Raw genomic sequence first — 23497 nt, forward strand, 5'->3', positions numbered from 1 at the left:
TCCTGGCACCAGGGAAACAACACACCATTCTGCTTTTTCTCTGCTGGCCACAGAAACGTCTGCCTGTACCTCGGACTACAGAATCCCCTAACACAATTGATCTCTTGGAAACTGACATACCCTTCGTTGCATTCAAGCCAGTCTCAATACCAGAAACTTGGCTGTTCGTGCTACGCTCCCCTGAGAATCCATCACCCCCTATATTTTCCAAAACCGCATACCTGTTTGAAATGGGTATACCCACAAAAGACTCCTGCTCTAGTTGCCTACCTCTCTTACTCTTGCTGGAGTTAACCCATCTATGTGACTGTATCTGAGACTTTCCCCCCTTTCTATAACTGCCATCCATCACAGACCGTAGCTGTTGCAAATTCCTCACCGCTTCTATTTGTCTCTCCAACCGATCCACTCGATATGATAAGATTTGCATCCAACAGCATTTATGGCAGATATAATCCGCAGTAACCCTTAAACTCTCTTTGAACTCCCACATCTGACAAGAAGTACATATCACTGCAAAGGCCATTTTTTGCTCCTTCACAATCTACAGACCCAGAAAATAACACCGCCTTACTCCTCTACAAAACACTGCACCAGGTTAAATTAATAGTTATGGCTTATATTTTAAGTTTAATCAAGAGACTTATCTCCAAAAAGCATATAATCAAGAATGAATCTACTGTACCCACTACTACAGCCTTTCAATTGGACAGACTTAAAACAACGATTAACTTATCTGATTCTGTGCTGTGAACTTCGCCCAACAGTTCCTCCAAGATTAGTTGTGAATTTCACTGTTTGTTAATTTTCTCTCTCTCTCTCTCTCTTTCTCTCTCTCTCTCTCTCTTTCTCCCCCCCCCACCCGCACTGTCCTCACCATGTGCTTCCTTTGTCTGTCCTTCTCTCTTTTAAACTACTGTTAGTATAGTAAATAAAATCAATTATTAGCTTTATTCACCTTAATTGGGGCAAGATTCTGATGTCAGAGGATAACTGTACATGTTCAAATGATTTCACTGTGTTAAAACGTTTTGATGTACTTCAGTTACTGCGGCATTGCAGGAAAGAAATCAGAATTGCAAGTAGTGTGTGTATATTTGACACGATGAGAAACATGGAGAGCATGTGTTTTTTGCATAATTTATCCTTTTGAGAAGATGCCTAAATCTGAGCTAACAAATGGGCAGAATTTGTCCATTTATCCAGAGGGGTAGCTAAATAAAACTTAATCACTCCTGAACTCTGATCTGCTTCTGTAATGCGCAGAATCTACCTCTCACATACACCATCTCTCTCGCTCGCTCTCTCTCTCTCTCTCTCTCTCTCTTTCTTTTGACTTTATGCAGTAAAGAAAGAGCTCCTTCGTTTGTGCCTGGACATTTTCACCCAAGGGATCTGATGATTGCAAACGGTGCTTTATGTGAACACAGTGGAATAGATGGGCATAAGGCATCAAGTTCACCAATTTATGGTTGCAGGGTTCTATTTTATTATAATTGGTGCGATTGTGAAACTTTGTCCCTGAGGTGGATTATATTGGGTGCTGATTCCAGTTCTTGGTGTTAGTTAATTCAGTTGGGGGTCAGAGTTTAGGGTGAATCTGATCTGCTTTTGGAACAATACTGGACTGTAGTAGGGAGAAATAGGGATCATCTTTAGCTGACAGCATCACCTTGTGGTAACTTCCATGATAAATGCACAGCACTTTGTTCATGGTTGTGTTTGCTACCACTACACCTGCAGAGGGCGCACTTACAGGATGCTTGTCACATCGCAGCCAGTGATGCCTCAGGACATGAACCATGGCTTCATACCTGAAGTTCACTTGGTGTTGCAGCCTGATGCTGCTTCAATAAATTGCAAAACTGCTCACCCCGATGAGCTCACAAAAGAAATCCCCTACCACCTCACTTGCTGCCCTACGCCTTAGCATCCAGTTTGTGAGGGAAGCAGAAGAAGAAACAAGAACAATCGTGTTTTGCAGCACCAACTTCCTGCTTCAGTGTGTTGGCAAGAGATACAGTATTTGTTTATATTGTATAAAATTGAAGATTTGTGGAAGTGAGGTAGTTCACTTCTAGGTTAAAGCTAAAGTCAGATTCCTGGCACAAGTTTTAACCACAGATCTTAACCCAGTGTCTGCAATTACTGTGTCTATTAATTTTAGGCTTAAATACTTTGTTGCAAGACTCTGACTCATGCATGGTGCATTTTCTTCTCATAACCACAGCTCCCACTTGTGCACAGAGTGGTTTGAAAGTACTCTGCTCCTGTATTATTTCAGCCCAAGGTGCAAAGAAGTATTTAATAATGGTTTGGAATGCATATGTTACAGGAAGCAACTTTTGAATTTTGAACTAAAATATCCTCATTTTTGTCGTTGTTTTGACAGCCATACCCACATGTTATGCCACGGAGAATGACTGGACAACGATATCGCTTACAACAGCCTTTGCCACCACCTCCACCCTATTACCCTAGTTTCCTGCCATATTTCTTGTAAGTAATTTATCTCTTACTGCAGAAGCAAACCCATGTTAAGTTGCCAACTGAGCAGCAAAGTAAAATATTGTAAGGTAGAGTGGGCAGCATCTGACAGATCACATAAGAACTGGGAGCAAGAGTAGGCCGTGTGGCCTGAACTCAGCTCTGCTTACCCATCCTCTCACTTGTATCCCTTAATTCCTTTGTTGTTCAAAAAAAATCTATCTTAGCATTAGAAACATTTACTGAAGTAGCGTCAACAACTTCACTGAGCATACATTTACATCCCTCTGGTTGAAGAAGTTTCTTCTCGATTCAGTCCTAAGTCTGCTCCCCCTAATTTTGAGGCTATGTCCTGTTGTTCTAGTTTCACCTGCCAGTGGAAACATCCTCTCTACTTATATGTTATCTATTCCCTTCATAATTTTATGTTTCTATAGGAAACCTTCTCATTTTTCTGAATTCCAACAAATATAATCCCAGTCTGTTCAGTCACTCCTCAGAAGCCAACCACCTCAACTCCGGAATCAACCTAGTGAACCTCCTCCGCACCCCCCCTAGTGCCAGTACATCCTTTCTCAAGTAAGGAGACCAAAATTGCATGCAATGCTCCAGGTGTGGCCTCACCAGCTCCCTATACAGTTGCGACATAACCTCTCTGCTTTTAAACTCAATCCCTTCAGCAGTGAAGGGCAAAATTCCATTTGCCTTCCTAATTACTTGTCGTACCTGCAGACCAACCTTATATGGTTCATCCACAAGGACACCCAGGTCCTTCTACACAGCATCATGCTGCAACTTTTTACCATTCAAGTAATAATCCTTTTTATTATTAGTAAAATGAAGACTTTAAGAAACATTTAAAAAATGAAAACTAATGTTCTCCATTATGGCCAAGTCTCTAAATATAAATATTGACCTAACCTAAATAATGAAAAAATGGTTGCTCAGATTTGACTTGTATTAACTTGCATTTATTTAAACTGATTTGCTGTAGCTGAACCAATCTCAAAACTTTCATACATTATTGCTCCAATAATTATGAACATTTGAATCTGCTTAGACACTTTATGAAATCATCATCATTGCTGCGGAGATCTGTGTGTTACTATGACACACAATTCTCTTTTTTTTGAGACCGTAACATTTTTGTTAATTGTACGTTTGCTTCATAAGCTCTGAAGTAGGAGTCAACCATCGAGCTTGTTCCACCATTTGATAAGATGTGGCTGATCATTTTCATTAATTCCCACTTTCTTGACAATTCCTGTAAAATTTGGCTGCCTTAATACTCAAGAATCAGTTAATGTCAGTCTTGAATGTACTCATTGGCAAAGCATCCACAGAACTCCAGGCTAGAGGCTTCCAAAGATTCATAACCCTTTGAGGCGAAAACGTTTATACTCATCTCAGTTCCTTTCTTCTCAACTCATGAGTATTGCCCCATTTACTTGCACTCCCCTCATAGGAGTGCCCTCTCATCCCAGGAATCAATTAGTGAACCTTTGCACCTTTTCTAAGGACGATATTCTGCTTTGGGTATGGAACCAAAAATTCACAAAAGCCCTACAGTTGTTTGACACACCTGTGGGCTCATCGTATCCCTCATCTCTGGGGCATGTGGGACTTGAACCCAGACCTTCTGTCCCAGAAGTAGAGTCATTACCACTATGCCAAAAGAACCCTTTAATACCACAATACAATTGCAGCAATACTGCTTTACTCTTTTTTTTTATATCGTATTCCCTTTCAATAGAGGTTAACATAACAAAAACAAACTGCTGCAAAAGCTCAGTAGGTCTGGCAGTATCTGTGGAGAGAAATCAGAGGTTAACATAACATTTGCCCTCTTAATTTCTTGCATGCTAATCTTCAATTATCAAACTGTTAAATGCATGATGATAATTTGATGTGTAGAAGACAAAACAACTCTCTAGCAGCCTATTTCAGAAATGCAAAGAAGCTGCAAGGCAAGTTGCCTTTTACAATGAAAGCTGTATCTGATTATCTGTTTAGAATGCAATGAATAGTTACTAGCTTTGTGTTTTGTACATAGTGCTACCATGTGCTTTCTGGGCAGTGGTCATAGATCAAAACATCTTAAAAATAAAAGGTTGTTGCAGCACTTAGTCCCAGCACCAGATGAACAAATTCTATCCAACTAGATTCTCTGCCAGAGAAATATAACCAAAATTGTCGCTGTGATGAAAGGCTGCTGAGTTTCTCTAGAAAGTTTATTGACTAACATGCCAAGACGTTTGGAATGGATTCTTAACTTGCTGCTTAGAAATTGACATGAAAATTAAGTGATTTCTAGAGTGCTGTACTGATTTGAAACATCAATTTTACACCTTGAGGTAAGTTGAAAGTCTCCCCATGGGTGTCTGATTCATTAAACTATTTATGGACAAACAAGTTTTTCCATCCCGTGACAGTTGTGCATTATCAGTTCTCTGAAAGTATAATTATTCAGTGTGGTGAAAATTGTACCCATGATGCTGCAATAACCATAAGTGGCTGAGCTAGCTATTTCTCTTGTTCAAGCTGAGTCAATAGAAATAATGGTTATTATTCACTTTGTGGCAAGTACATATGTAAGCAGCCTTCAGTTGTAGGATGGATTTTGTTTAATGTTTGACATTTGAAGCATTTCTGACTTGAGTTTTGTTTCTGTTAGCTCCCATCTCCTTCATTTCTTCTCGTGATCCTCACTAGATATAGTTTACAGAGCTTAGCAACTGTCTGTGTGGGTATTCATTCTTCAATTTGTGTTGGCAGGCTATTTAACTATAGGGGCCATACAACGCAATGTAATTCATGGACCTTTTACCAGTGGTTGCTGGATAGTGAGTAGGAGCAGATACTCTGATTCTTCTGAACTTAACATTGCTGTTAAGGCTAAATGCATCCAGGGACAGGGTCTCCAGACTAGTACCTTCTGGTTTGTAATATGATGTGCTGAATCAGGTGATGCTTTTTACCCAGCAAGCCATCAGATTGGTGTTTTTAGTTGCCAACCTCAAGACTGCCATTTCAATAAGTGGTGATTTCTTCCTACTCTGTATTCATTGCATGTTTCTTTGAAATTTCTCTGGTGCCGTTTTTACATTTTGTTTTGCACCATTTGTTTCACTTATGTTTTGATCCTATCAGTATGCAGCTTTTCTGCAATCCTTAACCTCTGTCTCTTTCTCCGCTATTTGGTTATTAATTTTTAATCACATTTCTTCTCTTCCACTCAATCATTAATTTATTTTCAGTCTTCATCCTTTCATCTCTCATGTTTACTTTTGCTTTGTTCCTTGCCATCTAGCTCTATTTTAAATTTTAGTTTTGTTCTCCAAAATTCTCTTTTCCTGACAAGGAGCTGGAAAGCAGTTCAGGATCTTAAAATGTATTGCTTTATGGTTAAAAAATCCTCTCTCAATTACCCTCGTGGAAGTAGACTTTTTAAATCTACAAACCTTCAACCAAGTTTGATAGTTCCAGAATCCCTAACCAGTGTCCATTCAAACTAACCCAGTGAATGATGATTTTTTTTTATTTAAAAATCGTAAGAAATCGTTGTGAGCTCGTTTTCACCAGCCCAGTATAATTTTAAGGTCAGTTCTGCCAATGGTGCTGCCTCTCTGGTAAGTATTTGGTTCACTAAGAATATTTTAGCATTTTAAAACACTTTTTAAAAAAAGTCTTTTCCCCAGTTTTTTTTTTAGTCAGTACAGGGGAATATCTATCACAGATACAAACAAACCTTGACTTTCTTCTAAATAAAATCAGGCCGTTAACACAAGTTTTGTTTGGGCTTTTTTCAGGTTGCTTAGACACAGCATTTGTTGCAAGAAAATTGGTATTTCATTGAGTGGCAGAATATGTTCAGGCTGTATTCTTAGAATCCACTAAGTTTTTGTTTTTATATTTGTTTTCCAATTGTGTTTGTATGTCAAGGACATTGGCACAAGATGCACAATAAAGTTTACAAAGGTACCAAATTAAAGAGCATAATGCACTGTAAATGGGATTTAGATGAATGTACGGTGTGATCAGATAGTTAATAGAACTTGTTCAATACTGTTAAGTGGATAAATACAGATTAGCAAACACAATGCATGCTCTAACTGGTAATTAGATAAATTAATGGATGGAAATACAACAATTATTCAAGGTGATTGTCAAGTAGAAAAGACTGTAAAAAGAGCAAGTGGATTTTTTGGTTTATAGAGGAACATTGGTATAACTTCCTTGTTGTTTTTACATTCAATCTGTGTAAAGCATTGGATTAAACCAGAGTTTTAGTACTGTTTGCAGTTTTACATTTACTATCATAAGAAACATATTGAAGATGTGGAAAGGATATGGAGCGAGATCAAGAATGAGTATTTATAGCTGTGAAGAAATTGGGCTTTTTTCACTGAAGAAAGGAAATGATGGAGGTTTTCAAATTGAGAGATTTTCAGTAAAAAGTAAAGATTCCTGAAGAATATGTAATTTTTATCTATTTTAAGTAGCAATTTAGCTTTCTCTGAGTCTAAAATACGAACATTTACTGCCTTTGCTTTGAGCACTTTAAACAATAAGCAAAATATTATGCTTTTCAGGAGGAGCCCACCTGGCACATTTTCTGAAGTAATAAATGAAATGAAGAATTTGTTCTGATCTCTGCTTCATCTATCAGACTAAATTATTTTTGCTTCCTGTAATCCAGATCAATGCTTCCAGTGCCTCCTGCAGTGGGACCAGCCATTAGTGTGGAGCTAGAGGTGGAGGATGTAGAAGTGGAAAATTATGAGGTATTTATTTCTCATATCTGAGCTTTACTGAACTAACATCAAACTCATTACAAACTGAACTTTGAGTCATTTTAAATTTCCAGTTTCAACTTGGTCTCAAATCATTCCGGATTTTTATACAATTTCTTCTTACAATACAGCAACCAAAAAGTAGAGGGGAAGGTTGCTGAATGAGGTAGCCAGCTGTCAGACTGTTGTAACCTGGGCAATGTAGGATAACAGCAATGCAGTCGTATGCACATGTGAAATGGGCTCATGTGGGATTCTGACATCACATTGTCACTAAGAAGTTTGGAAATGGAGGACTCCATTCTGAGCAATAAAGATGTTTACAGTTCAAGAGGAGTGCTAAGCAAAAAATATCCTTTTCAAGTGAGTTTCAAAGCTTCTAGTATGTGTTTTTGTGATTACTGAAGGATAGTTCCATCTCTGAAGAGTTTAGAATGCTATGTTGATTCAGAATGCAAAGGAATGGTTAATGAAATTCAGTATGAGAGTTGTGGTCATAGTATAAATAATTGAAATTTCAGTTTCAAAATTCTGTCAAATTCACCACCTCTTGCCTTTCCAACTACCTCAATCCTTTGCCAAACTCCATTTTTCTGCTCTGTCAAACACTTTGTGTCAAAATTGCTAGTTCTCCGTGTATTCAGTGAGATCTAACCAGTCTGCCGTGAGGAACCTTGTTAAACGTCTTAGTGAAGTCCACAGAGATCATTCCTGATGAAGGGCTTTTGCCCGAAACGTCGATTTTCCTGCTCCTTGGTTGCTGCCTGATCTGCTGTGCTTTTCCAGCACCACTCTGATCTAAACTCCACATAGATCACGTCCACCGCTCTGCCCTCATCAATCCTCTTCGTTACTTCTTCAGAAAACGTAATCAATGTTCGTGAGACATGATTTCCCCCACACACAGCCATTTTGACTCTTCCCTAATCAGTTCTTGCCTTTCCAAATGCATGTAAATCCTGTCCCTCAGGATTCCCTCCAACAGCTTGCCCACCACTGATGTCAGGCTCACCGGTGTATAGTTCCCTGGCGTTTCCTTATCACCTTTCTTAGTGGCACCATGTTACCCAACCTCCAGTCTCCTGACAGCTCACTTGTGACTATCGATGATGCACATATCTCAGCAAGAGGCCCAGCAACCACTTTCCTAGCTTCCCATAGAATTCTAGGGTGCACCTGAGCAGGTCCTGGGATTTATTTTAAGACATCCAGCGCTACCACCTCTGAAATATGGACATTTTCTTTTAAAGATATTACAATCTGTTTCCCCACATTCTAAATCTTCCATGCTTTAAAAGAGCAAGGGAAATTATCTGGAAATGTAGAGTGCAGCATGAAGTAATTGATTGATTGATTGGTTAATGCATATGGATTGGCAACTTAAATGTTTCGGGTTGTAAAAGTTTCAGAAAGGATACAAGTAAAAATGCGAGGAACAGAAGCAGGGTTAAGTAGCTCTAAATGAAATCCTTTAAAATTAACTGAGAAAAGGCTAAAGATCTAGACTGCAAAATAGTGGAAAAGAAACTAAGCAAGTACATTATGGACAGATATTAACATAGAGCTAAAATTGTGGTTAGCTTTGATCATTCAACAATTGATGAGGATAAAGAGAATCTTTATAATAAAGATCAATCCTTTAATTCCTTTTGCTGAGCAACAGTCTACCAATCTCAAATTTAATTGATAGCTGATCATCAATTGACATTTGTTGAACAGCATTCCATCTTTTTTATGAAGAACTGTTTCTTAATTTTGCTCCTGAAAAGTGTGCTCTTTTAAGAATCTTTCCCCAACACAAACTCCTCAAACAATGGGAATTATTTATTTCTGTTTACTGTATTAATTCTACCTAAAATATTAAATGACTCCAATCAAATAATCCCTTAACCTTCAAAGTTCCAGGGAGCATGATTCTACCTTGTGTACCACCTCCTCTTGCTTAAATCCATTGAGTCCAAATATCATTCTGGTAAATCTTTGCTCTGCTCCCTCCAGGGATACTGTATTCTTCCTAAGGTGTAATACAACAATTGTCCTCAGTATTGCAGCATTTTACGTGCATTGAGAAACTTCGTGAGATTGTTATCAAGAAACAAGTCAGTTTTCAAAGTGGCTTTTATTTGAGGAGAGGCTTAGACTCTTCCAATATTTATTTACAATGTCAGACTAAAATACCAATGTAACCTTGTGATTCCTCCTTATGCTGCTATTATCCTTTTATGTTTATAGGCACTGCTAAACTTGGCCGAACGATTGGGAGAAGCTAAGCCGCGGGGACTCACCAAAGCAGACATAGAGCAGCTTCCGTCCTATAGGTTTAATCCTGAAAATCACCAGTCAGAACAAACCTTGTGAGTGACACTTGCACTGATACCTTGTTTGTTCTAATCTGCTCTTTTTTTTCTTCTACATGATTGCTTCAGTATTATGAATAATAACTGCACGTGTAGAAAGTAAAGGACCTGGGTTACTTGAAAATCAGCTTAATGCAGAACAACGTTACCACTTTGTCATCAGTACTGTGACAAGTAAAACAGTGGTTTGTGTTAACAGCTGAACAGAAATTTAAATGTAATCATTTAAGGTTTAAAAAAAACTGAATCACCGAAGTCTTTCAAAGCAAAGCAGCTGGCTGTTGTGCTTCCCTGAATGTACAACTGGCTATTGTGGGAGTGTGTCCTGATTCCAACCTTCAATCATGGCTGGTGTAAGATGTGCCAGAGCTGAATCTTCTGCTAGTGACAGAAATGGCAGTGTAATATGTTACTAAAAATAATAAAGCATCCTATGTCAAAATGCCACAAACTGATGGAAGCATCTGCGTTTGTTATAATTCCCTGTTGTAATTGGATGCTGTTCCTCCTCTTTGAAAATTGTCAACCCCTGATTTATGTCATCTGAGGCCATTACAATGTTTGGGTAGGTACATTTCAAAGGGAGCACAGGAGATCCAATCCAACTCATTGTTACCAGCTTGAAACACACCAGCAGTAGAAACACACCCAGGGAGGTAGGCCCCACCTCAGTTTCAGAAATGTACCAATACAAATGTGCTTGTGATACCAATTCATTTGGAGCAGAATTTCAGCTGATTTGCAGGTGGAAATGCCAAGGTATGGGGGTTGGGGGGTGAGGAGTTGTGGGGGAATAATTTTGCACTGACACGTTAAGAATGGTTTTATAAAATGGGAAGCTCCAAATGGAAAGCTGTAAATCCCAGCCCCACTAATGAGGCATTAATGGGTAATGTGGAATGTTTCCATTATCTTGCACATTATCTTTCACAGAAGGCTGATGTTGGCTGTGAAATCTAGCATCACTTGAAACCTGCTGCTGCAGCCTTTAGTCACCTGAGGAAACAGCTGTTTGAATATCATGACATCACAACTGATACCAAGTTCATGATCTACCGTACCATTGAGATCCCTATTTTTGAGTATGAGGATGAACTATGTATAACATAGAGGAGGCAACTCGAAGCGCCATCCATTCTGCCTGTACAAGATTCCACATATTGGATGCACCAACATCTGTGTCTTCTCATAAGCAGGCACCACAAGCATTGGGGCTGTGATTATCTGCCATCAATTTTATTGGGTTGGATGAACATTTCAGGTCTCAGTTACCAGTGTTCCAAAGCATGTAGTCTTTTCCCAGCACCAGAAGAGGACAGAAGGAGTGCTTCAAGAATGTCCTGAAGAAATGTAATACTGGCATCAACTCCTGGGCTAAACCAAGTGGAGCTAGAGTCAGTGGGAAGGACCCCAGCATTGCTGAGACTCGATGGCAAAAAAAAAATGAAATGAAAGTGGTGAAAAGACCAAGCCAGGACCTGAACTAATAATACATTCCAAACATCCCACATGACAGCAAATGCCAAACACATCATAAAATCTGTAGATCCAGAATCAACCTCATCAGCAATCTTTGGACTTGTGAAAAAGAATTGCCTTACCTTTGAGGGATTGACCAATAATAATGAAATAGTGGGTATACATAAGGCTGTTTAATTTCTTAACATGAGTATTCCAAATTGAGTATACATGTCAACAAAAGAATGAAGATGAGAGGAAGTCTTTGCAAAATCATCTTTTGGTTATAGTTCTGATTACATATGCTAAGATTTGATTACATATGCACTGTGATACTCGGTTGTTACATTTAATACAAGTACGTTTAATAGCACATTTGTTCTGTTTTCCTAGGTGTGTAGTGTGCTTTAGCGATTTTGAGTCAAGGCAGCTACTTAGAGTCTTACCCTGCAACCATGAGTTCCATGCAAAGTGTGTTGATAAATGGCTGAAGGTAAGAAGTACATTCTGTATGGGTCCAGAGTTCAAATACTGATTTCATCAGTGATGTGGAGAAATGAATTATCCTCACTAGAAAATAAATTTGCAGGACTTGCAGAGTAGTTATTTCAGTTGTTAATTGTATGCAGAATAAAGTTGAACATAAAGATCTACCTGAACTATCAAATGTCCCTTCAAATTATCTTAACTGTATACCTCCATTGGAAATGATTTTAGAATTAACAGACTTTTTTCTCTGCTAATCTAAAGATATTGACATTTGCTGAAACCCAGTTCCTTCAGCGTTTTGGTCACTCTCTTCAGTATCTCTACCAAATGGTTATAGTTGACTAATAGTATGGATATTTGAGTCATGATTCATTCAAGCAAGTGCAGATGATACTGAGTGAGAACATCAGTGGACATGCAACACCGTTTTCTGGGCAGTAGTCCGAAGCAAAGAAGTTTTTGTATCATTCTCCTTTTCTCTCAGACTGAGTATCAAACTTGTTGAAGGCAGGTTCAGCTGAGACTTTTGAGGACATTTGACAATTATTTGGATAAAAATAATGTGCAAGGGTATGGAGGTTGGTGCTATTGATACTCTGGGGAAAAGCCAGCACAGGCACAACGGCCTATTTCTGTCCCTAAAGACCTCTGTGATTCTGTGTATTCCTTAATCTGTGCAGCCAATCAATAAAAGAGGGAGCAACTACCTTGCATTCTAGACATTATCAGTAGTTGGTACATTTAAAGTTGCAGCTCAGATTCAGGAACTGATATTCTCTTGTTGTTTATCATGTCATTATAATGTTTAGTTGAAAAACAACCATGGAACTCTATTCAAACTATTTGCTCTACGTTAGTGAGGGGGAGAGAGAATGATTATTGACTGCTGTTTTGTTGTATTTTGCTGGACAAGCAATTCTCTTTGGGAGAATGCTAGTTTACTTGTCAGAAAATAAGTGTACAGTACAAGGGTTCCATAGGCAGGTACATTGATCAATTTCATGGAGTATGTATGTTTCATGTTAATTGCTACCATAATTGTGCTTTAAGTGCCTGAAGCACACTGTATGTAATGGTGAATAATTATTTTAGATTTACAGGCATGTTTTTCCGGATCCTATTTCTGTTGTAGTTTTCTATTTCTGAATGTTCCTTTAAAATCTTGCTATTACGTAGATACACATGCTGTAATTCAGGCACAGTTTTGTTAATTGAGCCAGATCATTTTTTAACAGTTATTATCAAAATGCTACTGTTAATTTTTTTATTGCCATGTACAATTCAACAACCTTCCATTTCATTTTAAAAAAAACTTTTGTTGCTTTCCTCTTCCTCTGCTGAAAGCAATGACTCATTCTGTGGTGTAGTGTTAAGGACACTGTCTGCCTGTACAAGAGAACTGACTCGAGGTGAATTTAACAAGTGTCGCAGGGTGTTGCGTTCTGGGAAGAAGGGAGATCTGTTCTGTCCTTGATTGATTCTACTCAGGTCATTTCTAGCTAGAGCACTGAAGTGGGAACCCTGATTATTTTTGATGCAGTCAGTGTTAACTCCATGCATTTGAGGTCTGCTTACCCCACACTCATCAGGGTCGTACCTGGATCTTCCTGCTATTAATATTGTGACATTGTGATTCCATTCCTAAGACCTACTACTTTCAATGAAACAATTATGTGAAGTATGGATTCCTATGGGAATGCATTGTTAAAACTAAAGTTACATTTCTTTGATTTACCCAAGCAAGAAAACATCCAATGTAGAAGTTGAAATACTGTCCTATTCATGGGGCAGCGTGGTGGCTCATTGGTTAGCTCTGCTACCTCATAGCACAGGGACCTGGGTTCAATTCCAGCCTCTGGCAACTGTCTGTGTGGAGTTTACATGTTCTCCCCGTGTCTGTGTGGGTTTCCTCCGGGTGCTCCAGTTTCCTTCCAAAGTCTAGGATGTGCAGGTCAGGTGGATTGGCAATGCTAAATTGGCCATAGTGTCCAAGGATGTGTAGGCAAGGCACATTAGCCATGGGAATAGCAGGGTTGCAGGGATAGGGAGTGGATCTGGGTGTGAAGCTGCTCAGAGCATTTGGAGGGTCGGTGTGGACTGAATGGGTCAAATGGCCCGCTTGCACACAGTAGGATTCTTTGTATAGTTCTTCATGGGGTGATCGTTTCCTTTTACATTGGCTTCAATGAAAAGTTAATATTCAGGTTTTCTAAGAAGTTTTACAGTTTCTTGATTTGTAATATTTTATGGCCTTTTCTATACAGAGCTGATGAGCCTGTAACTTGAGCACTCGTAACTCTTGTTTAGTTTGAAAGTAATAATTAACAATCTAACCCTCTTTGTCACAAAAGCCAAATCTCTCTGAATATCAACAGTTAAATGTTGCTCATGTTTCTCTTTTGTCTTATTTTTGCTTTTCACCACCGCTGCTGGCTGTTTAAGTGCTTATCACTACAGCCCCACCTTTCCAATTTTGGCACTCCTCCTCTTGTTAGTTGTATCTCTCTAGATTCATAACTTTGCATTTACTGAAATGACAGTTCTTCAAATTTTATTCAATACTTAAAGCTGTCCAGATGCTCCAGATACTTGATGCCCTTGTCCTGTGAAATTTAATTCCATCCCTCAATTCATTATCAGTGACATACTTGAGAGGTTTATATCCATCTATGTCTGTAATCCTAAAATACATTTAAAGAAAGAAGAAAAATAACTTGCAATTATACAGTGCTTTCAGGATAACCCAATTGCTTAACAGCCAACAAGATACTTCTAAAATCAAGTCCTGTTTTGTCGGGAAATCAAGCAATCAATTTGTGTATAGCAAGGTACCACACAAAGAAAAAGCTGATGTCCACCTGAGAAGGCAATAGTGTCTTGGTTTGGTGTCTCATTTGAAAGACTGCACCTCTAAGTTTCCTCTATAATGCACAAAAATGGGCTTCAAACCACAACCTTCTGAATCAGAATTGAGTGCTCTGAGTTCCTGCAGATCTACTCCCTCCAATACTCCATTGATCATGTGTTTCCATGACAGTGCCACTCCCATAACCTTTTGCATTCACTACCTCAGTCTGAGGTTTAAAGCTTCCTTTCACTAGCCATATTTATCTACCCTGTGAGTAAGGCAAACCAAAGTCTAGACAGAATTAAACTTGCCTAGGTGATATGAGGGAGGATACTCTTCATTCATCATGCCTTCCCCTTGATTAACAGCGATCGAGGCTCTCATCTGGAGTGTGTTTGCATCTCTGCTTGCACTGTACTGTTTGATGATTTTCCTTTTGAAATGTTTATGGAGTTGTATTGTGTTAACATTGAGGTTGCGGTGTTGGACTGGGATGGACAAAGTTAAAAAATCTCACAACACCAGGTTATAGCCCAACAGGTTTATTTGGAAGCAATAGCTTTCGAAGTGCTGCTCCTTTGTCAGGTGGTTGACTGATGTGAACCACCTGACGAAGGAGCGGCACTTCGAAAGCTCGTACTACCAAATAACCTGCTGTTGGACTATAACCTGCTGTTGTGATTTTTAACTGTTAACATTATGTTCCAAACTAAGTAAGTTTAATTTATCCATATTTTGTTTATGAACGGTTCTGCTTTTCAAGTTAGATCCAGCTGTAAAATCTAGTGATTTCTTATCATAATCTCCTAGGCTTTTAATAATCTAGTGTATTGTTTATTTTTAACCCAGTATTGATCTCAAGCTTATATATTCGAGGTTACCAGCATTCTTTTCTAAATTTATGAATTGTCTCATTTGCTGATTTTTTTTTTAACGTAACACCTGTATCTATTAATTCTGTTCAGGCATTTGTTGTGATGTGACCCACTCAATTTGTCATCTTTAATTCATATTAAGCTTATGAAGTTAGATCATGTGTACCTTTTATTGTCCTTAGCTTGTCTCTTGCCTTATAGTCAGTTATATCTATGCACACAGCATGACATCAAGCAGTACATTCTACTGAAGAGTATTAACAGATTTCTTCTGTTGCATAGTGCTGTTGATCTTAAGTGATTGTTGCATCATTCATAACAGCAAAAGTAAGTTTTTGTTTCTTCTTTATCCAGACCAATCGTACATGTCCTATCTGTCGAGCTGATGCTTCTGAAGTTCACCGAGATTTAGAGTAAAGCCATTTCCGCAGCACAATATTTGAAGACGTTACCTAGGTGACGTGGGAGAGCACAATGTTCACCCACTCATCTGTGTTACCTTAAGCCTTCCCCTTGAACAACAGCAATCTAGGATCTTATCTGGAGTCCTGTTACCTCTGTTTGCACCGTGCGATTTGATGACTTCAGCAAACACCTAGTATCTTCGCTTAGAAACAGTTATGGAGTTGTGTTGTACTAACATTGTGTTCCAAACTCCAAAGATTTTAACCTGCGTGTATTTTGATGTGTATTAACATTTTATAGTTTGTATGATCATTCCAAGTATTGACACGAAATTTGAGGGGTTGTGATCTCATCATATGCTCGAAAAGAAACAGTAGGTGGAAGACGATGGGGTACTCTGCCCAATAAACCCTCCAGCATACTGTACTGATGGAGCGAAGCAGGATGCTTGAGAAGTGTGTGCGTGTGCGCGTGCGTGCGCGTGTCTGTTATCTGTGTAATGTCTGAATGTACCTATCCATGTTTTCTTGTATTTGTACCATACACTGGTCTAGTTCTCTTGTGTGCCTTTGCACACACTATCCTAACCACTTCCAAAATATTTCCTGTATCGTTTGCATGAATAACAGTGCGTGAATGTGTTTGAGTGAAAGGTTAGAGGAGGGAAAATATTTAATGTGCACATATGCATGCGTGTCCAGCCAGCTTGGACTGGTGATGACTAGCTCTATCCAGCTGTGGGTGGGGGTGGGAATCTGTGCTCAGCTATTACTGCCATGCACTGTACTGCACACATACCTAAGCTCACAGCCTTTGTGGTGCAAAAATTATTCCAAGCAGCTAAATTATTTAGGATTTGTGGTTGTTGATTGCTCTGTAGATGCCACCAATTGTTTACCAATGATTTATGTGGTGGGATAGTGGATTGTTTACTGTTTTAATTAGTCCTGACCTGAGGGACGGTGGACTCTGTAGGAGACCCATTGGCCAGGGGCCAGGGCCCTGTGTTCTGTGTTAGGAAGATTTTTGCTTTGGTACTTGCACAGTTACAGTTACCTCATTTTGCCATGTATGTATTTGAAATTTGCTAATATATATATAGGAAATGGTTCTGATGCTAAACATTTTGTGTTTTCATCCCATTTGAATCATATTGTTGTAGCATTTAACATAACTAGTTATAATGTATTATACATCTGTAAACCAAATTGTTTCAGAGACGAAATTTTTAACAGATTTGTACTTTTTTTATGAAAGTTGCTAGTTATGCTTTACCAGGTAGTGCAATCATTTTTTATTGTTGTGGCTGATTTGAGAGGGTTGTTCACTAATAAATGTATGATGTATACCAACATAACCAAGTTCCATGGCTGAATTTAATGTTCTAATTTCAGAAAGTGTGTTACAGACTCTGAACATTGAGAGGAAATAGAGGAGTTTGTGTTAATTGCTGTCGTCACCATTACCATCTCACAACTGCGGGGATGATGCTGAATCCTGGTCACAATGCGACTGTTTTTTGTATAGATTAAGCTCATATGCTATATTTTCTTCCAAGCCCCAAATTAGAATCTATACATGGAAGCATTTTCTATTGAGCAGGATATGAGTGGAGAAGGTAGTACATTGAATTGTGTTTCGCACTAGTTTTGATGAGTGCTTTCATATATTGTCTAATTGCACCACAGAGTTAACTGGTTTACTGATTTTTCTTAACTATATTCTGACATCATAACATTTTTTTTGTAACCTTGTTACGTTTTAGTCCACAATCTTCATGTGTTGTGACATTTTTTTGGAGAACGTCAGTACATGTTACTTCCCTGATAATCTCCTTACATACTTTGCAAAAAGAAAATGTCACTTGTTCCCAAGTCTCCAATGCAAATGTAAGCACTAAAGTCCTAAAATTAATAACTTTGGATGTAAGTTTGCTTGCTGAGCTCAAAGGTTCATTTTCAGACATTTTGTCACCATACTCCGTATTATCAGTGAGCCTCCAGTGAAGCACTGGTGTTGGTGACCTGCTTTCTATTTATGTGCTGAAATTTCCTTAGGTTGATGACATCATTTCGTGTGGTGTTATTTCCAGTTGTTTTTCTCAGGTGGTGGTAAATGGGGTCCAAATTGATGTGTGTTGATAGAATTCCGGTTGGAATGCTATGCTGCTTGGAATTCTCATGCATGTCTCTGTTTGCCTTGACCTGGGATGGGTGTGTTGTCCCTGTCGAAGTGGTGTCCTCCTTCATCTGTATGCAAGGATACTAGTGAGAGAGGGTCATGCCATTTTGTGGCTAGTAGATGTTCATGTATCCTGATATATTCGTGTATCATCAACTTGGACCCCATTTACCACCCTCTGAGAAAAAGTACAGGAAATAACATCACTACCCCAAGGAAACCTAAACTCACAAACAGAAAGTGGGTCACTAACACCAGTGCTTCACCAGAGGCTCACTGATGTTACCTAGTATGGTGACAAAACATCTGAAAACAAACCTTGCAGCTCAGCGAGCAAACTTGCATCCAGAACCTCAACCTGAGTTACAAATCTTCTTAAAACTCCATAATTAATAACTTTGACAATAAGCAAGGTTAGCCTATCAATCAAGTTAACTTTTTTAAGACATTGAATGAATGTGCTTCATCGCTTCAATTTTTTTTCCTTCTGTCCACAATCACTTTTTGGAAACTAATTCAATGTCACCTTCAGCATTGTAATTTCATGCTGTGTTGTGTATTGACCTAATATTTTTTACCTTATCACATCAGCAGTCCTGTAAGATATCAGACTAAGATAGCTGGTTATTGTTGAATTGGGAGTAAGTAACCTTATTCCTTGGCCACTGTGCAGTGGATTATTGCAATTCAAGATCTCCTCCCTACCAGAAGACCAAACTGGGACCTTTCTATTATCTGAAACTTTTCCAGGTTGTTTTTATTACCCAGTTTACATGTTGAATGCTGACTTGCTCTTCCTTGGACCCTCTGTGTATTTGTCCAGAAACCATTGAGGGGCCCTGAAGGAATCTGGTAATCAAGGTTTTCTACATGTTTTAAATTGCAATACTTATATTCTCCCAGAGAAAGAACCTTGCTCATTCATTATTTTCTTTCCATTCCCAAGGCTATTTATAAACAAATAATGTTGTCTGAAGGGGGAGTATTGGCCAGAACACCCAAGAGAATGATCAGTTCATTTAAAATAAGCTGTCAATTCTGTTTAAAAAGTCATAACAGAAAGACACTCTGCTTCATAATGCCATACCGAATACTCTTGCATAGATTATTTCAAGTTTTTCAGATTTTTTTTTTTGTTTTCATGACTTTGAGAGTGCAGAGTTCTTTATATTTTTTGAATGTGAAGGCAATTCTAATTGCTATCTGATCCAGTACAATTTCTGGACATTAGGACCACTCAACATTCAGAACTGGTCTTCTTTTAAAATAGTTTTATTTGAATGTTATTGTTAAGTCTTCACCTGTTTGAAAAAAAATTTCATGACTGACTTAAAATATGTTGAGACAGAGTCAAAGACTCACCAAATCAACAAATGTAATGTTGTTTGGAAACTTTGCCTTTAGAATTCTTTTGGAAGAATCAATGTCTTAAACTTGGCTCCAACATGGAACTTGGTATAAACAGAGGGCAGCTTCACCATTTATTTATTGTTCTACTCAGAAAAATTGCAGCATGATGGCTCAGTGGTTAGCACTGTTGCCTCACAACACCTGAGACCTGGGTTCAACTCCACCCTTTGGCGACTATTAGTGTGAAGTTTGCACATTCTTCCCATGTCTGCATAGGTTTTCACTGGATGCTCTAGTTCCCTCCCACAGTCCAAAGGTGTACAGGTTACGTGGACTCGTGATGGGAAAAGCAGAGTTACAGGGATATGGATAGGGAGGTGAGTCTGAGTGGGATGACGAGCTGAATGGCCTGCTTTTGTACTAAGGGGATTCTACAATTGTAGTGAAGAAGATGGATGAGTGTTTGCTCTCATAACTCAATGGCAGAGTAAAAACAGTTGGGGGAAAAAATGCAAATTCAGAAAACAATATTTTTATGCTATTGTTTTTATGGTTTAGTAAAATTCCGTACAGGAATTTAGCATGATCTAAAGAGAACTCTTCCACCATCACCCAAATCTAAAACCCACAATCTAGCCTAAAAAAGCATAGACAACCACTAAGCAGTGTTGGCTATAGAACAATTCTATCAGGAGCGTGAAACATCATTTCTTAGACTTACTTGCCATCTACTAAGGTACCATATAATTTAAACTAAAGAAGCTGGTGCGTGAGATTATGCAGGCAGCATGTTTAACACAGTAACTGGGTATCTCAGCTCATCATGGAAGTGTCCCTTGAATATAACACTGCAAAACAGTTTATTCAATGAATTTGATAGGTTGAGGCTTATTTTCCATAACTTGAAAATAGCTTTTTTTAATACTGATAAATACTCAGACCACCCATGCCACAGTCACTGTTCACTGAGGTTTAAGTCGAGCTCATTGCTGTTTCTAATGATAAATGAATATTGAACCCTCCCAATCCACCTCTCCACACTCCCTCTCTCCCCATCCACCCCCTTGTACACACACTAGTATGCCCCTACATGCACTCAAAACTAATCAGTGACAAAGTACACATAGGTCAGCCAGCAGACAGGCATAGCTACTCTTGACAGCCTGAGCCTTTCTGCAGCTGACAGTTTTCATTGGGCCTGAGAACAAGGCTGAGATCTATAAACAAATGAGGCAACTGTCTCAATGCCAGTAGACAGTGTGATAATGATATTAACAGAATATTATCTTTAAGCATAAGTGTAGTTTGCAACTCCAGTTGTGACCCACAGTTTTGAAACCACATTGTCAGCAGCTGACTGCATGGTTGCCAGTTGCAAAGTAATTAAACATAGGTGCAGAAGTAGGCCAGTCAGCCAACATTCAAAGCATTAGTTCCCAAATGGTATTTATGATAAATAATGCATAGAAATTTGGTGGTAATAAAATAACAGACTAACCATGATGAGTAATAAACCATTTGGCATGTTAAAGTTGTTTTTTAAACCTAGTAATCATAAGAAATTCAAAAATCAAATGCTTGGAGGATAGATTTCAGGCAGACTTCTGAAGAATCTGCAGTCCTCACTTTCTCCTAGATTTCTGAAGTAGACAAATGCAAATTGAATGTTAGAACAGAGAACATTTAATGATTCATTTTGAGTTAATTAAAAGGGACAACTTAAAGGAAATGGTGCAATTTTAAAGGCAATACAGCAACACAGATCTTGTGTCTGTGTGCCATTTGTGAAGACCACAGGACACGTTGAGATTTCCATAAACTAACAACCCTCTGAGAAAAACACTCACCTCCCTCTTGAAAGGTAGAACTTATTCTTAAAGACGACTAAAATTTATCATTTTTAAAAAAACAGTTGAAACGAAAAGGCTGTATATCTGATTCCTAATTTTTGTAACAATATTGATGGATTGAAAGTACAAATAGAAAAGATTGAATGTGACTTGATACAATGACAGAGACAAGTTTGCAGGGTGACCAGGACTGTATATTCCGTAATCAAATGTATTTGTCATTCCATGTAAAAAAGGCAAAAGGAAACAGGAAGGATAAAATAAATGAAGATAGATAAAAGTGCAGAAGAGTAGTGCTATAGTTTCAACAGATAATGATGTGGAACCAGTTGGTGTGGAAATAGAGGGGGAAAAATATTTGGGTGACAGTTGTCTATGAGGCCCACAGTTTTCTCACTGTAGAACAAAATATTAATCAGAAAATACTGGGGGTGTGAGAGAAGGGCACTACAATTGTCATGGATAATTTAATCTTTTTTAATTCACTGAGTAAAACAGATGTGCAAGGTAGCATGGAAGACTAATTTGTAGAGTGCGCCAGTGATTATCTCTTATAGTATGTTGTAAAACCTTCCTGGGAGTAGGTCTTGTAATATGTAATAAGCTAGGATTAATAACTGATCTCATAGTTAAGGATCCTGACATGTATGATCACATCACAGTAGAATTTCACTGATGCCTCACAGTTTGAGTTCCTGTCTGTGTGGAGTTTACACATTCTCCCACGAGGTCAATTCTACCTAGTGTTTCAGTTCCCTCCCACAGTTATAGACGTGCAGATTATATGAATTGGCCATACTAAATTGCCCTATAGTGTCCAGGAACATGCAGATTAACAGACATTAGCTAAGTGAGTGTGGAACCCAGTGGAAGATGCAACTGCGGAACTGATAATGAGGAACAGAGAGAAGGCAGATAATTTAAAAGAAAGCAGGACACAATAGGCCTATCAGCTTTCATCTATCATTGGGACAATGCTCGAATCCATGAAGGAAGAAATAGCAGGACAACTAGAAACGCTTTACACAAAGTCATCATGGTTTTGTGAAAATGAAATCACACTTGGTTTCTTTTTATCCAATCTGCTTGTTATATCCTCAGTGAGATTTACCAATAGATGTAATGTACTTGGATTTCCAGAGGTACTCAATAAAAGGTACCAAAGAATAGGTTATTTCACAAGATAGGAACTCATGGAAAGGGGGAGGGGGGTTGGCAATGATTGAGGATTGGTTGACACACGACGGATTGGGGATTATGGGCCTTCTTAATGTTAGAAAGACATTACAAGTGGAGGATCTGTGCTAGGGCATTAATTATTTACCATCTGTATTACTGAATTGGTGGGTGGGGGGATGTTGGTGGTGCAGGGTCCGAGGGGAAGAATGAAATGTATCCAAATCAGCTGATACAGAAGGTGATAGGCTATGGAGTATAGTTAGGATCTATAGAATCTGTAAAGGGAGACAGGCAGATGGAGTTACTGGACAAAAATAACTTGGCAGATTAATGTAGGAAAAGTGAGATTGTGCACTTTGGTTGGAAGAATCAAAAGGCAAACCATTATTTAAATGGAGAGAGACTCCCAAAAAAATGCAAACAGAGGGACTTGGATGTTCTTGTGCATGAAACAAAATGTTAGCATGCAGGTACAGCAAGTAACTAAGTCAAATGGAAGTTCGAAACAAAGTGCTGGAGAAACTCAGCAGGTCTGACAGCACCTGTGGTGACAGAAACAATTAACATCAAATCCAATTGACTTTAACAAAATTAGTTTTGGCCTGTACTGCTAGGGGGGTTGAGTTTAAAAAACAGGCAAATCTTGTCACAACTGTGCACTTTTGGTCACCCTATTTAAAGAAGAAGGATATATTGGTCCACTAATTTTTAAGAGGTAGATACAAGCAGTAATTTTTCCTGACATATTACTGGTTTGGATCTTGGTGTGCAAGGACAATTTCAAAGTTTGCAGATGACATTAAACCTGGAAGAATTGTAAACAGAGGACGACAGTATGGTACTACAAAAGAATATTGACAAAGGTAGTGAACAGATAGGTGGTAGATGAGGTTCATTGCAGATAAAAGTATGAGGTGATGCACTTGGTCAGAACAACATTGAAAACCAACATAAAATAGGGGGTACAATTCTAAAGTAAGTAGTGTACCTGGGTGCATATGTGTATAGGAGAAAGTGAGGACTGCAGATGCTGGAGATCAGAGCTGAAAATGTGTTGCTGGAAAAGCGCAGCAGGTCAGACAGCATCCAGGGAACAGGAGAATCGACGTTTCGGGCATAAGCCCTTCTTCAGGAATGAGGAAAGTTTGTCCAGCAGGCTAAGATAAAAGGTAGGGAGGAGGGACTTGGGGGAGGGGCGTCGGAAATGTGATAGGTAGAAAGAGGT

The 23497-nt window shown here is 38.7% G+C and overlaps 1 protein-coding gene across 9 annotated transcripts in view; it reads left to right on the top strand.

Annotated features, from left to right (window-relative positions):
* Positions 1-17069, top strand: part of rnf44 (ring finger protein 44) — a 148901-nt gene extending 131832 nt beyond the window's left edge. For 8 of the 9 annotated variants that reach the window (XM_043703738.1, XM_043703739.1, XM_043703740.1 and 5 more), the window contains 5 exons: positions 2393-2499; positions 7187-7271; positions 9513-9634; positions 11489-11588; positions 15662-17069. In XM_043703738.1, the coding sequence (XP_043559673.1) occupies positions 2393-2499; positions 7187-7271; positions 9513-9634; positions 11489-11588; positions 15662-15724 (477 nt within the window). In that variant the 3' untranslated portion in view covers positions 15725-17069. Of the gene's footprint in view, positions 1-2392; positions 2500-7186; positions 7272-7411; positions 7644-9512; positions 9635-11488; positions 11589-15661 lie in introns of those variants that run through there. The other variant, XR_006313614.1, reaches the window with a different exon arrangement.
* Positions 17070-23497: the final 6428 nt, after the last annotated feature.

The sequence above is a fragment of the Chiloscyllium plagiosum genome, chromosome 14, assembly GCF_004010195.1.
Source record: "Chiloscyllium plagiosum isolate BGI_BamShark_2017 chromosome 14, ASM401019v2, whole genome shotgun sequence".
In the NCBI taxonomy this organism is placed as follows: Eukaryota; Metazoa; Chordata; class Chondrichthyes; order Orectolobiformes; family Hemiscylliidae; genus Chiloscyllium; species Chiloscyllium plagiosum.